The 16,053-nt window shown below is 32.8% G+C and overlaps 1 protein-coding gene across 1 annotated transcript in view; it reads right to left on the reverse strand.

Moving 5' to 3' along the window:
* The window catches only part of kug (FAT atypical cadherin kugelei), a 93,359-nt gene that overhangs the window by 64,881 nt on the left and 12,425 nt on the right, over nt 1-16,053 (reverse strand). Inside the window, exons 3-7 of the mRNA XM_023162607.2 lie at nt 14,048-14,154; nt 12,100-12,307; nt 6,058-6,119; nt 2,043-2,201; nt 1,615-1,767 (exon numbers count right to left, since the gene is read on the reverse strand). Of these exons, the coding sequence (XP_023018375.2) occupies nt 1,615-1,767; nt 2,043-2,201; nt 6,058-6,119; nt 12,100-12,307; nt 14,048-14,154 (689 nt within the window). The remainder of the gene's footprint in view (nt 1-1,614; nt 1,768-2,042; nt 2,202-6,057; nt 6,120-12,099; nt 12,308-14,047; nt 14,155-16,053) is intronic.

Raw genomic sequence — 16,053 nt, forward strand, 5'->3', positions numbered from 1 at the left:
GTTTTCTTTCAGTAACTGATTATTTTCTGATCACTTCATTCTGGTGTTGCATAGTTTCTAACTGCACGAGGTGTGTTAAATTAATTTCCTCATTCAATGCTCACTAGAACTTTGGTATATTCAGTTTGACAACACTTGAAAAACTTTTTCTTTGAAATTATTACACTTACATGCAGACTACATATTCAGCCTGCTCATTAATCAGCAATGGCAATGTTTGAGGTTAGCACCATACAACACTTCCTAACTTACGATGAAGTTGACGACTTTTTTGAAAAAGTGTACATGACCTCATGAGTTTGATCCCCTGACAATCAGGAACTTCTTTCTTTATTACACATTACCCCTTTCTGATGGAACAAAAAAATATCAAGGTGTATCAAAATACAAAACAAAATTGAAAAATAATCATAACTGGAGTCTAATAATGACACAAAAGATATGGAGTGGTATGTTACAGGAAACCCACTAACTTTCCCTCCTTTTTGTTCTACTCACTGCAATTCAATGGAATAAAAACGAATAATATACCCAATATGAAATGATGACAATTATTCGACCAGGATACACTCAAATCATTAAAAAAATTACCTAAAGCGGGTCGGAAAGACCCACACCCTAAATCGGTAAGACCAATCAGCCTTACATCCTTTCCGTTGAAAGGACTTGAGAAGATACTGGGCAGACACACTAGGAGGGTGACAATCCCTTGACAACAAGGAGATTGCGGTTGCTGTATTTCTCGATGTTGAAGGAGCATTTGACAATGGACTACCTAAATCTATAGTATCGTCTCTGGCTAGGAAAGGTATCGAATTGACCATAACTGGCTCAGTATGGTTGTTGTATTGGAAGAATCAGCTTAGCTCATTTCGTATAATTGTTGAGTATTTCTTATGTAGATATTATTTTATTTTGAGTGTTCTTCGTTGTTTTTATTGGTGTTTCTAGTTGAATTCTGATGGTGTTCACAATATTTGTAATTAGCTGGTTTCTTTGTTTTTCGCAGGTGGCTGTGTTGTGAAAACCTCTATATTTGGCACTTATGGCTGGTTTGCTCCAAGATGATTTTGAATTATGCTGTTTTTTGTGTTTGTGGCAGCTCTATTAATACTACCCTATTTTAAAGACCTGTAACTTTTGTAAATGTCTTTATTATTTTATAGATTGAGTGTTTCTTTTGTTGTTCTTTGTTTAACGTTGAATATGTTTCTCATTCTGTGTCTTAATCGATAAGGTTGGTTGAATGGTGCAGGTATCTAATTATAATTATGCATCCAACATACTAGTTTCATGAATGGAATTCACTAACTGACTAGCAACTGAATGATACATCCTGATAATTTCAATACTTCAAAACAGCTTCATTTAGATATATTATTGTTTTAGAGTCAGTCTTCTTTTGTTACTATATACTCCTTGTGAGTAGAGGATAGAGTTCTATTTATTGAAAATGATGTAAATATTTCAGGAGTGTGCTGTTAATATTTAACAGCAATCGACATGTGGCTTGAAAGTTCATAACATACTTTTAGCTTTGTAGAAGATAGTGAAATTTGAACAACAAATGAATTATTGAAAATACTTAGAAAGGAATTCATAAAAATAACTCACATTGAATTCATAATACTGGCCAGGTTCTAGTTCCTTCTGCGTATATATAATTCCAGTGTCGTTGTTTATTCTAAATTTTGATCGACCTTTTCCTGATTTGATGTGATATTTCAGTTGGGCATTTTTTCCTATATCTCTGTCAAAAGCCAAAACCTAAAATCACAAATTATTTATTATAATCTCAAATATGATATGATCCTTTTTTTTTTGTTGCCTAGCAGCTGCTCAGCTATGAGCAGAAATTTTCAGGAAAATTGTTAAGCTAAGAAAAGGCAAGGGTCTTACCTCTTCTTAATGTGCGATCATAAGCAAGGCCGACAATAATAAATCGAAAGTTCGTTCAATAATCAATTACCCATTCAAGTAATAGCCGCACCTAGATGTTACTGTTTACTTTTATAAATTATTAATAACATCAAAATACTCACCTGAAATAAAGCTCCACTGGAATCTGTATTAATTGCAGGTACCCGAATATGGTAAAACTCTTCCTCGAATTCTGGAATATTGTCATTTATATCATCAACTTTTACAACAACTCTGGTTATTGATGATAGAGGCGGAGATCCATTATCAGTTATCAATACCTGAAATGAAAATATACATTAGTACATCAATAGAAAGTATAACTCAGAAGCTCATTTAGAAGTCAATAGAAACAATAAAGATATGAGAAATGAGATGAGCAAGAACATTTCGCTTTTGTACTAGAGTAGCGAGTTGATTGAAGAAAATACTCACAATTTAAGAATGTCTAATTTGTGGTGTTGCAAACCTGGTATTTTACCAGAGTTGGTTATGAAGCATTTTTTCCTGTTAAACTTGTGGATTTTTTAAAAAACTCTTTCAATTATTTCAAAAACAATTAAATTAAAATGGTATTTTATAGCAGTTCACATTCACCAGAAGTAGGGTCGGGTGTCTCAGATTGAACCAGGCAGCTACAGTTAACCACAATCGTATTTGGGAAATGCGACCTTGCCAAACTGTGCTAATATAGGTAAAAGAGAGGTATTTACGTTCTCTTTCTACCCACTAGTTTGCGTGACAATAGCGTGCGAAGAGGTTGTATGAGAAGCATTTTGTCGAAAATTGATTGTAAAAGTAAGTTTTGTCTGCATAATTCTTTGTTTTTTCATTTGTTTGGTTTGTTTCTTCATATTTACTCTGTTTAACATAGTAATCTAGCATTCAAATACACTATAATTCGTTACTCTGCAAGATTATTTTCCTGGTAAAATGTTGAGGTTAGTTGTCGAACTTCGGTGTGTCCCACATTGAGCCACATTGGTGTGGTACACATTGAACCATGGTTCACTGTGTACTCCCCAAGATTATAAGTAGATATTTTTATTCGTTACAGGATGGCGCGAAAAAAAGTATTAGTGAGAAAAAGAGATGGCCATTCGGCTGCCAATATGCTAAAGGCCATTCAATTGCATAGATCATATGAAAGTATTAGAAAAGCAGCAAAAACCTATGATATTGCGTACCCAACTTTACCTCACTAAGTAGCACAAAATTTACACGTCAACGTAGAAGACCTTGCTAAGAAGAGATTGCTACCGAATTATGAAAATCATCTCGTAAAGTAGCGTACCAAATGGCGAATGTGAATAATGTAACAATCCCAGAGAGTTGGCAACGAGATAAAATGACAGGAAAAGAGTGGTTTCGGTCAATCAGGAAACGTCACCATGATCTCTTAATAAAGAAGCCTGAATCTTGCAGCTCATTCCTCGCAACAGCTTTCAACAGGAAGATAGTCCAATCATTTTTTGATAATTTTAAAACAGCAATGGGTCGTCATCCGTCCTTCAATTCTGGTTGCCGTTTGTACAATTTGGACGAATGGCACACAAAACCGGAACTCAACATTTAGTTTCCCGATCAGAGTTGCTCCAACTATTAACTTACGTTAGGTTCATCAATATTAGCTGAAAATTCTGACTGTTTTTTCTGTTTAATAACTTTATTACTGTTTATTACAAAAAATATTGGTGTTGGCTAGAAGAGCTATGGTTTTTTTAAATTTCCTTTCTGTTTTGAGGAAGTCTGAATATTGCATCTAACTTTTTATGAGTCTAATTATGTTTCATTACTCTTAATATTTCACTTTTGTTATTAATCTTTAAAAGTTTATTTATAGCATTATTGTAATTATAAGTATTTGACTAAAAGCCTATCGAACCAATGTCTTTTTTTATTATAAATTTCCAAAAAAAAAAAAATTATAAAAATGTTTTGTGATTCATAAAGTGCCTTTAGGTTGTATAAGATTTGGAACTATTTTGAGACAAAAAATATGTTATTCAAGTACAAATAAAGACTGATTACATTGTAAAACCATACAGATTTGTAGTAAGATAATAAATATATAATATTAAAACACAGCTTTTTATTATATTACAAATAGTTGAGTTTAATAGATATGGCTAATAAGGTGGTTCAATGTGGAAAATACCTCTCGATGTATACATTAAACCAAATCTAGTTTTCCATAAATTCTTTTTTTTACGCTGAAACCAAACGGAATTCAAAAAATGTATATTCACACAATTGTTGTTAAATAAATTCACGAACTACACACAAAAAATTGAAGGCATTTATTGAAAAATGGGCGCGCTACGAGACTTTGTAATTTACCTGGTTCAATGTGAGACAACCTACCCTAAATAATTTTTTACTTCTATCGATCATATTTCAATTTCAATCTGTGGCTGTGGTTGAAAATTAAGACTTTCTTCAAATCCGTAATTTATAGCCACCAAATAAAATCAAAATTGAATGTTATATTTCCTATCTGAAACATAAGTTATCGAAACAAACTATTTCATTCAATTGTTTTTCTATTCTACAAAATATTGAGGTTATTATTTGAATTCTCGAGCAATCTGTATGCCTATGGATGACAGAAAACGATGCAAACTCGATCTATCAACCTTTACATTACTATTTAAATGTTATGTATGTAGCAAATTAAGAATATAGGGTAATGATATGGTATCCCCATTTTTTTAAAGGACACAAGCACTACAGAAAAATCCTTGAGGTGCTCTAAGAGCGGTGCCTGTGCGAAAGTAGCGATTCACATTGGATTTGAATCGCTGGAGAATAAATCCATTTGGAAAAGCGTTCTCAGGAAGTTTATTCCACATAAACTCAGTTCTCCAAATGGAAGAGTGAAGTTCGAGGTGTACCGCGTATCTCTGATATGAACCGCTCATGGTGGAATCGAATGTGCCAAGTCACTTGAACACACCCAAATAAGTTTCATAGAATGTGTTCAAAGAAAATTTTTGAAATATGTATATTTGGAAAAAAATATCATTTACCCAGACTGCAACATTGATTACTCAATACATCTCAATGAAAGCAATTTCATCTCACTGAATACTAGACGCATTATTCCTGCTAATGTACGTCAACTAAATAGTAGACGTGCTAGAATAGACATATCAAAGAGATCACCTGTTTCAATCATTTGCAATAATTTCAATTTGAAATGTGGTTCATGTGACATTAATACAGCGTGACTCACGGTCGATGGTATGTTAGATGTTTATGGTAAACGCAACGCAGGATTTTTATGAAAGTTTCACATCTTATATTTCCTTACCTGTATATTTTTAGAATCGCTCTTTTATTATAATACTTTTTTGTTAATAATGTCCTATATCTATCTCTATCGGTTTTCAAAATAAAAAATAATTCACGAAAAGTTAATATTTTGATGATAGTTTGGACAAACTCGAAATATTTAATTAACACCAAGAAATCGACTCTATATCATACAGGGCGTGCTAAAATTACTATTATTTCCATTATGCATTACAGTGGTCAAAAGTTATTTTTTTCAAATGAAACCCACTGTATATCACTCGATAAATTGAAAGATGATAAAAATGCTTCAAGATGATATATCATGTTCCTATACCTAAATCGTAAAGTTTTCTTAATAAAGTCATCTCTTCTGGAAACATTGTTTTTTTAAGAATTTTAGATAGCAGTGGAATTAACAAGCTTATAACAGTTTGCTTACTTTTTGTAAGTAATTTACAAATAGTTTTATTGATGGTCTTTCAAAACATCTTCCAAAATGATTGCAAATATCGATTATTCAAACGAAGTTCTTGTGAAATTATTCATTACACATGAACAAAATAATCAAATCATTGTCAGTGCTTCAACATTACCAAAACCTGTTACTTTGAATGAGGACAATTTTGTTAACGTTTTGGCATATTTTTATGCATATCCAGAAGCTTCCATTTGCAGTGTATATATTTGAGTGTATCACATGCTTCAGTACAACGAATTTTGAAAAATCACACACAAACACGCACACACACACACACACACACACACACACACATGTGAATATGTACATTTCTATCGCATTTAAAACACATTTTCCAAAAAATATAAATAACAACTATTTACCTCTAATATGTGTTCCTCTTGGGTTTCTCTGTCTAATTTCCTTGAAGTAGTTGTTATAACACCTGAAATCAAACTTTATGTAAGAGAGAAGTATAGAACATTTTTAGGCTGTGGAATAGATTTTTGTTTGTATACAATGTGTGTCACGTTGAACTCCCATTAGAAATTTAAGATGAAAGGACGAAGTTATCAAAAATAAAACTTTTGAACTGTTATGTACTTATCTATACAAACCCATATTGAAAGAAGATTGAAATACAAAGGCTCAATTTGAGCCTCAAAAATTATTTTGATTCACCCATTATTGGAAAAAATATATGGTATATAAAAAATTGAACACACTTTTCAAAAGAGTTTTCATAAAAAATTGGGACAACTGAACAGGTCAATTTTACCTATATTTTTTTAAGTAATCTTGGGGAATATGACTTTGGAAAGCAATATATCTCATGTCATTTGAAAAAAATCTAAATGTGATATCCAATACGTCAACTGGGTGCCTTGTATATTGGATATTTATAAAAATCTCAATTTATTGATATCTGAAACTTTTATAGGAAATATTTTTTAAGTTTACTCCATCCTAATTTTCTAATGGAAGCTCGATGTGCCACATAGTGTACACACTGTATTAGAAAAAAAAATTGTTGAAGTATTATTCGATAAAGAAAAAACTACATAGAAATTGTGGACGACTGAATGGATCAATTTAATGATGTAATTTTTAGTGTGACTTCTGAACCCATAAATACTATATTTTTTAAAAGTACATCTTTGACGAAACATGAATTTGGAAAGCAATATATCTGATTTCATTTGAAAAATCTAACTACGCTACACTTCTAGTGGGTACCATATATGTTGGAGAACAATTGAAAGAAAAAAGGAATTCATTGATATCTGAAACTACCATAAGAAATATTTTTTGATAAATTCACTTCATGGAAGCTCGATGTGCTACATACATATATATATATATAGGGCTATTCAAATTCAAGTCTCTATATGGGCATCTCGTAAACGATAAGAGATAGAGAATATGTGAATGCACACAAATGAAGTGGGCCTACCCTTTTAATGTCATCAGAAATATTACTTTCGGTCAAAACGGAACTCATATCTCAGTCGCGATGTTTATTATTTTACTTCACGGCAGTGGCTGCATAACCTCAAATTTCTTCAGATGTTCAAAACTTAGTCGTTCTGCCAGTAGACACAAACATACTTTTCGAACGAGTTAATTACGTTAACTTTGCAGACTTGGAGTCTTCAAAAAAGTGAAATCAGTTCCAGGTAAGACACAAAACATACCCCCAGGAACTAAAATCAAAATACCTTATTTTGAAGCGGAGGCTTATTAATCTATCGGATTATTACCAAATTCAAATCGCACTTAAATTTATGTAGGAACAAAGATTAAATTTTTCTTAGATGAACTTATACGAAAATGTCTTCTCAACCTACTAACTTTGTGTTTGCAAAGCTACTCATATTCCTAGTAGACACAAATGTACCTTTGGATGGAGTTATTTACGAAATCTTTCACGGACTTGGTATCTCCACCCAAGCGAAATCAGTTCCAAGCAGCAGACTTAAACATACCTTTTGAAATTAAAATAACGATACCCTCATTTGAAGCAAAGACTGATTATTCTATTCAGAAATAAAATTTCCCCCAACTTTGGCAACAAATCTCCTACTTTGAGAAATATCATACGATTTTCTGTCTTAACTGAATATTCAGGGGTTGTTTCATGATTTATATTTCAATGTTCAAGATATGATCATTATCCAGCAAACATAAATATACCTTCAGAATCAGAAATTTACGTTATTCTAGCAAACTATGTCCCTTCATACAAGTGAATTCGTTTCCAGGCAGCACACACAAACATACACACAAAACTAAAATCTCGGCAATTTCTTGAACCCAAGGAAAATAATTATCCTATACTTTTGCTTCAAGGAATAAAATCTCTGTATCGAGCAACATATATATTTTCTGTAGTGTGATAATCACGGTCAAACCCTCAACTGTTTCAGGAAAAAAAGAGCTCACAAAATTGCAATACGTTGGAGCAACTGTTATACGTTGGACAGTGTTGTACCTAGGCCAATCGTAATTTTACTAAAATTCCTGTGCTTTAAAATATTAGTGTCTATGGCAGCCGGAGCGTCCTTGGTCGATACTAATGTGAAGTTAGTTGTGATTCGCCGGCTCCGTATCAGTCCACATAAAAAAGTTAATTTATTATTTCTAGCTCTAAGAGTACGTTCTCTGGATTTTACTTATTGTCTATTTATTCAATATGATATATATTTATAAAAAATCTTCAATTTGCACTTTACAAGTAGGTAATAGATGGTATGAGTGTTCGAAGCTAACCTCAATTTTAGGTGTGTTATAAAACTTGTTAAAAGAAATTGTAGTGGTGTTGTACCTTGGTCCCCAAACTAATTGTGTACCATGGACACTGGCCAAGGTACAACATATTGGTTCTACCTTGGACACCAAACTTATTTCTCTTTGTTTTTTAAAGTTATCTAATTTCTTGTGACATTGTAATAGGAAAAATGCCGCGAAGCCAGCAAAATATAAAAACAGGCTTTATTTGACAAGGATAACATTGAGAAAGCAGTCAAATTATTGAAGGAAAAAAGTTTACTCTCCATGCCGCTTCCAAACATTTTCTAATACCTCAAACTACCTTGACATTCTACTACAATTATAGCATGAAGGAAATATCTTGGTGGAGGATATATGTGAAAATCTAGCTGTTAAAAGGCAATCAAATTGAATATCCTTCTACATGGGATTCCGAAAATATAGCAGGAAAATATTGGCTGTGTCTATTCAGGGAACACTTTTAGAATGAAATCTCACTTCGGAAACCAGAAGTTGCAAGCTTAGCTCGTTCTTGAGCGTTTAACAAGCACACGGTTGGATAGACGTTCAAAAATTACAAGAAGGCATTGTCCCAATGTCCATCAGATTTACAAGCTGTTGGAATATAGACGAGACGGAATTATCAACAGTTTACGTCTCTTCAAAGATTCTGGTGACAACTGGAGTTAAACAAGTTGGGTCTATGACGAGTGCCGAAAGAGAATACACTGTAACTATGATAGCTGCTTGTAACGCTAATGGAGATTTGTTCCTCCAATGCTTATATTTAAAGGAATAAATTTTAAAGATTTTATGATTCATGGAGCACTAAAAGGCTCCTAGGGTGCTGCAAATCCATCAGGATGGTCTAACGAGATCACATTCTTGATGTTCATGAAACACTTCATAAAATATGTAAGACCCACCAAGGAGCGCTCTGCCATTGTTTTAATGGATAACCACCAAGCCATATTTCTGTTCCAACAATTATTTTAGCATAAGAAAATGGTATAATTCTGGTTACGTTACATCCACACACAAGTAATAAAATGTAAGCACTGGATAAATCAGTCTTCGGGCCATTCAAAACTCATTTCAACAATGCTGCCAATGAAAAATGTATGACACCAGGACCTTTGACCATTTGCAACATCACTTGCTTGGGTGGAAAGGTATTCCCACGAGCATTCACACCAACGAACATTTCAAATGGGTTCAAAGCTACAGGATTCCATCCCCTTCTTCTGTACAGGCTGAATAATCCCAAGAAGCTCCAGGTTCATCATTTGCTGTCTCGAGAATGTCCTGAGCGGACTGATAATTTTTTGACAAGTTAAAGAATTATCAGTGCAGCCTGATCATCCACAGCTCCAAGAAACTAATGCCCAAATGAATCAACAGCCTCCAGAATCCTTGTCACAGGCTGCTGCTGCATTGCTTACCCCTGAAATGATTCATCCTCACCCAAAAGCTGCACCACGGAAGGTTACAGAAAAAGGGTAGACCAAAAGATAAATATAGAATATTGACTGACACGGCAGAGAAGAACGCAATTGAGTTTTTAAAGTCTGCTGAAAAAGTTGCATTTAGAAACGTCCCTAAATCAATAAAACTGAAGAATAAATAGACATAAAAAGAAAAATATTGGTTGAGTCTGATTCTGAAGTATCCAACTACTTCTATTCATAAAAAAACTCATTAATACAATTTGTTTTATGATTTTCACTACAAAGGATTTTTCAATAACCGCGACATGTTTTGCTATAAAATAGCTTTCTGAAGTGTTACTAATTAACTCTTCATTATTAACGCTTGAGAAAGCTATTGTATAGCGAAACACGTGTCGCGGTTTTTGTAAAACCTTTTATAGTGAAAATCATACACTAAACTGTATTAAAGAGTTTCAATATGGATTTTCATCAAGTATCGGCCAGTTCTATTCAATTATTGAAGTATTCTATTCATGATACTGATGATTCTAATGGAGGTGAAATAAGTGAATGTCAAATAGAAGAGTAAAGTGTAACATATAAAATTGGGGACTTCCTGAAATTTGTTTATGTAAAAAAATTTTTTGTTGGTTAGATAAAGCCTTTAAAAGAAGAGTGTCATAATAAAGTCTATGCAACAATCTCTAAAAAATTGGAAGTGTCCTGATAAGGATGATTTAAATTTATATTTATATAAAGATATTAAACAAATGAATAACATACCTAAGAGAATTAATACTAAAAGAGAAGTGTATTGTGTTTTCGAAATGGCTAAATATCGGCCTTTTTGTTGAAACATAAATAATCTAAGTTTCCTATAAGTGATATCCAAATAATACAAATATATAGATAATTCAAAGTCTAAGTAAATAAATATTTTTTTTTTATTTTAAGTTTTTAAGTTGTTTCTACTGACAGTCAAACAGTTTAAATAGGTAAAAAAATTATAAAGAAAATGAAGAGAGAAAATATTTAATGATAATGTTTTTTAAATATTGCTATAGTGTTCAATGTTGATTAAAAGTGTTAATCTGATCAACCATCATAAGTACAAATGAAAAATAAACTCGTTACAGCAACTGCAAGTGTTTTATCTTCCTTTGATCTCACTAGGTCCAAGATACAACTTGTACGGTCCGAAGTACCCTAAGGCTGTTGTACCTCGGACAGTTTTATTTTTTTTGGCGGCATTTGTTCCCAGCTTTACCAAAAATTCACAGATTTTATTGAACCATTTATAGTTAAACAACTGATCTTCCCATATATACATATGGGAAGATCACATTAAAAAAAAGAAATGTTGGGAACTGTTCTAGGAACATTAGGTTCCCCTACCGTTTCCATTGCAAAAGATACATTCATTTATGGCATGAGTAATGACTGATTCATACACAAAACTTTTGCTTTATCTTTTAGTTTTACTCCAATAATAAGAATGGAAAATTGATAAGTTGTAGATGTGAATTTAAAGTGTTCCGATTTAACAAATTTCCTCTCAGCATATTGACAGGGGACAAATTGTCAAAAAATATACCTAATACCAGAATGCCAAAATCAACAAAAGAAAGGGATATAATACAAATAATATTAATCGCACTGTAGGTTAACGCATGTGCCTCAACTGGATACCGTCCCACTTCATCCTTTTTTTTCAAATCCCCTTTATAGCACCCACTATGGCTATCATAGCTGTATGAAAATGATTATGCGTTTCTTGTAATTTATTTTTTATAAAAATATTTCATCAGCCATACCTTGTAGAAATAATCAAACTTTATAATTATTCTTATACCTCGTATTACTTGTAAGTTTTATGTGTATTGTGTATGCAGATTGGGCTTGTTCTCGTTGATTAATGAATGAGTTGAAAAAACGAAAAGAGTTTTTTGTTGTACGACCTCTATGAAGACATTCTGGAAACTACCAGTAATCAATCGCTACTCACTATTACACTCTTCCCAGAAACTAATTTAAATAAACAATTATATATTTGATTACTTTGAAAATCTATTACTCAACTACTAATTTCAATAAAATAACGATATTCTCAAATGTTTGCAAGCAGTATAGATATCAATATTTTCATTAGGATTTTCATATTGAATAAAATCACACGTTGATTCTATCAACGATTATCAATATGACACTGATATGTTGTTTACTTACCTGTACTGGAGTTCATGGCGAAAAAACCTTCGGGATTGCCAGAAATTATCTTGTAAGTGATTTCCTGTTTTGGGTCTATATCTCTATCAAATGCTCTCATCTGAAGAACGGTTGTGCCTACAGGACTTTCTTCTGTAACTGATGGATAATAAACTGCTTCTTCGCTCAAAGGAAAATTGTCATTTTCATTGAGCACCTCAATGAATACCTAAATTGAAAAATAATGTAGTTTTCTTAGTTAAGTGGTGGAATAGTTGCTTGTATTATTTTTGAATAGTCCAAATCCAAAATCATGTTAGAAACTCCATAATGGAAAGATATTTTTTGTGGAGTCAATATTTCTCACTTGTTTTTCTGGATTGTATCTGTAGAGTAGGGAGGGTGAGTGTAGGCCCACAGCACTTAGATCATATGTGACCCATTGTACATCCTCCCGAGAAGTTGTACATCTAGGTCATCGTCCATCCTGTCCTTTTCAGGAAGGTGGAGAGGTCACTAGGAGACATATTCTTAATGTCGGCAGGTGTAGGCCAAGACTCGCTGAACACACACTCTCTTATTGACGATAACTCCGGACACTCGCATAGGACATGCCTGACAGTTTCATCTTCCTGTTCACACATCCTGCATAGAGGTGTGTCCACTAGTCCCATATTGTGGAGGTGTTTCCTTAGTTGGCAGTAGCTTGTCAGAAATCCTACTGTAAAGCGTAAATTTTTCCTGGTCATCGCCAGATATTTCTTGGGCGCAGCTTCCCAGGGTGACCCAGGGTTATCCTGGCAAGATTGCATCCTTTGATTCCATCCCATCTCTTTAGCTAGTTCTGTTTGAACCACGCTGGTATTTTTTCCCAATCCTCACTTAATCCTTAGGCTTAGTGACTTGGAGTACACTCCATATCCTGAGCCTTCTTTGGTTTTTGAGCCGTCTGTATACATGCATTTTGCATTTGTAGCATCTGACTCTGTGTTCTGTTTTATTTGTATTTTGTAGGGTTTATTAAAGACAAACCTGGGTTCAATTGCATTACTGGTTGCCTGCAGCAGAGATTGCGCAGTGAGCGCTTTTCGCTATAGGCTCAGCCTCAATTGACCCTTTCCTACTTCGAGGTTTACACCAGCCGTGCACAATCGTAACATGGCCATTAACGCAACCTCCTTAACATACAGGTCCAGAGGGGTCAGACCAGATACTCTGGTTTCTCTTAGTGCGAATAAATCTTTCACCTTTTTGGATAGTAAACAAAGAATATAAACAAAGCTAAATCAATACAGAATCTGCTGAAGAAGTGTAACTTGATTGGACTTTGTTTATTTTTCAGATCGTGGAATGTTATCAACTCAAAAATCAGGTTATAAACCCACGGACCATCGATGTTACATTTTTTTAATGTGATGGAGATAGAAGTAATTTATCTCTCGTATCAAATTGAAATCATCAGAGAACTGATTCTCGATTCTTCAATCCATTGTTGAATTTGATCTCAGGTGCCTTGAACAGTTTAATTTGCAGATATGTAGGGTTGATTTTATCGAATGCACCTGTTGGAATAGAAGTAAATTTATATTTATCTTGGTTTCATAGATATATGTGAAAGGGTGCCACTGATGTAATTGTACTTGCATCACATTGGCAACCATGTTTTACAGTTATATGTAAAAGTGAATAATAGAATACTCCCGTTTTTCGGTTGGTTGCATCCTAGTTGCATCCTATTATGTGTATAGTTGATTTTGTGCATTTTTGATTATAAAGTATCATTTAGTTTTCATATAATGATCATAATAATTGTAGTGTGTGTGCTCCATTTGATCCACTTGAATTCGTATTTCAATAACTTTGTAAGGTATCACAATGATTTGAAAGACAATTTTTCTGACAAAAATATCTTGGAAAAATCAAGCTGTTAATTTTTTCAGTATACTCAGAAAAAAAATTGTATTCTTACCTCGACGCTAGAAAAGAGGGGGACAACGCCGTGATCTTGGGCAAAAATGGTAATCCAATAAAAGCCTTTGGTTTCAATATCTAGAACAGCAAGTGTTCTTATATTTCCTGAAAATAAAATTTTTATAAATCAAACTATCGAAAACTAACAAACAGTTAAGTATTTTTAATAGAGTGTGAAGTTTACCATTTATTTATTCATATTTATAGGATATATTCACTACCTAGCACAGATATTTGCACAATGCATGTCTGGAGTAGATTTTATATTCTAAATTGAAGTCACCTAATTCATCACCATCATTAGTGTTGTGTTTATTTTTCATTTTACTTCGTCTTAACCATTCAACTTGCTTGTTTTATATATTTTTTTTGCATGGCATGGTCATTTTCAGTTTTCCTATTTTTATTTGTATTCATAGTTTCAATTGATACTCAATGCATTTCACGAGGAGTTGTTAGAAATTTAAATATTCAATTGAACACTGTCAGTCTTCTTCACTGACTATTTTATCTCAGAATTTTTCAAGTTAACTATCACAGTACCTATTAAAATAATTTCAACAGTGACGAGAACAACAACAAATATCCTGATCACTTGAAGTGAAATCAGGATAACTAGGTTGTGAAAGTCATTATACGCAGAAAAACCCTATGCATAATTTGCAAAATACAGGTTTAGGCCAATTTCAACTGAATCATATCCCAAATATTAATAAAGAATTCATAGAAGAATCTAATTCACAAATTAGTTTTTATTTTATACATATTTACAGTATGCATTTTATATATTTTCATTTAAATTGAAAGGGAAAGAAAGTTTTTGGCTTTCTACTATTCCATCTTGATAGAAAAAAATGTGCAAATCTTCCAAAGAAAGGAAGGAAGCAATGAATTTCGAAAGAAGTAACTCTATGCATAGATGTGTAGAGCATGCAAAGAAGTAACTTTCACACAAACTGGAAGAGAAAGCCCTCCTGAAACAGCTACTTTCATATAAACGTTGAATTACATGGAAGAAATATTCTTTCGAAACACATACTTTGATATGAACACTGAATTATACAAAACACTTTTCTCTACTCAGTTTGTATTCCAAACATTCGTTATGAAACTGAATCAGGTATCATTCATAGGATTTCTACACAATATACTAAATGAAAGGTAAAAATCTCACTTACATGGAATACTCACTGGTAGAAATCGATGTTTCAACTTAAGCCTTGGGGCTGTTCATTACCAATCTGGATAAGATGATAAGAAAAAACACATAATTCATTCATAAATTAAGATTTTATGTCATGGAATGAATTTGATCTATTCATGTCATCGATGACATCGTAATGACATTCATTTGCTTATTTTATTAAATCCCAGCCAAAGGAATCTTGTTTAAATTGAAAGCGTATATATTTTAAGAAGATTAATTTTTGGAAATGGAATTTTTTGGCTTTTTACTACCCCATCTTGATACAAAAGATGTGGGAATCTTCCGAAGAAAGGAAGGAAGCAATCAATTTCAAAAGAAATAACTCTATACATATATGTGTAGATCATGCAAAGGAGTAACTTTCACATAAACTGGAAGAAAAACCCCTCCTGAAACAGTAACTTTCATATAAACATTGAATTACACAAAATGAAAATTCTTTCGAAACAAATATTTTTTTATATGAACACTGAATTATACAATAAAAAAAAACACTTTTCTCCACTCAGTTTGTATTCCAAACATTCGTTATGGAACGAACTGTCATCAATGACATGAATAGATCAAATCAAAAGAAGTAAGTCTATATCCAACTGTGTATTTATTATATATGAAATTTATAGTTACTTCTTTTGATTTGATCTATTTATGTCATCGATGACAAGAAAAGATCAAATTCATTCCGTGACATAAAATAGTAGTTAATGAATGTATTGTGTTTTTTCTTAGGTTATCCGTATTTGCTACTGAAGAGCCGAAAAGGCTAGTGTCTTACGGCGAAACGGGATAACAGTGTT

Source organism: Leptinotarsa decemlineata, unplaced genomic scaffold, assembly GCF_025532065.1.
Source record: "Leptinotarsa decemlineata unplaced genomic scaffold, Ldec_3_MD MMD2_P_RNA_scaffold_2, whole genome shotgun sequence".
NCBI classification, from domain to species: Eukaryota; Metazoa; Arthropoda; class Insecta; order Coleoptera; family Chrysomelidae; genus Leptinotarsa; species Leptinotarsa decemlineata.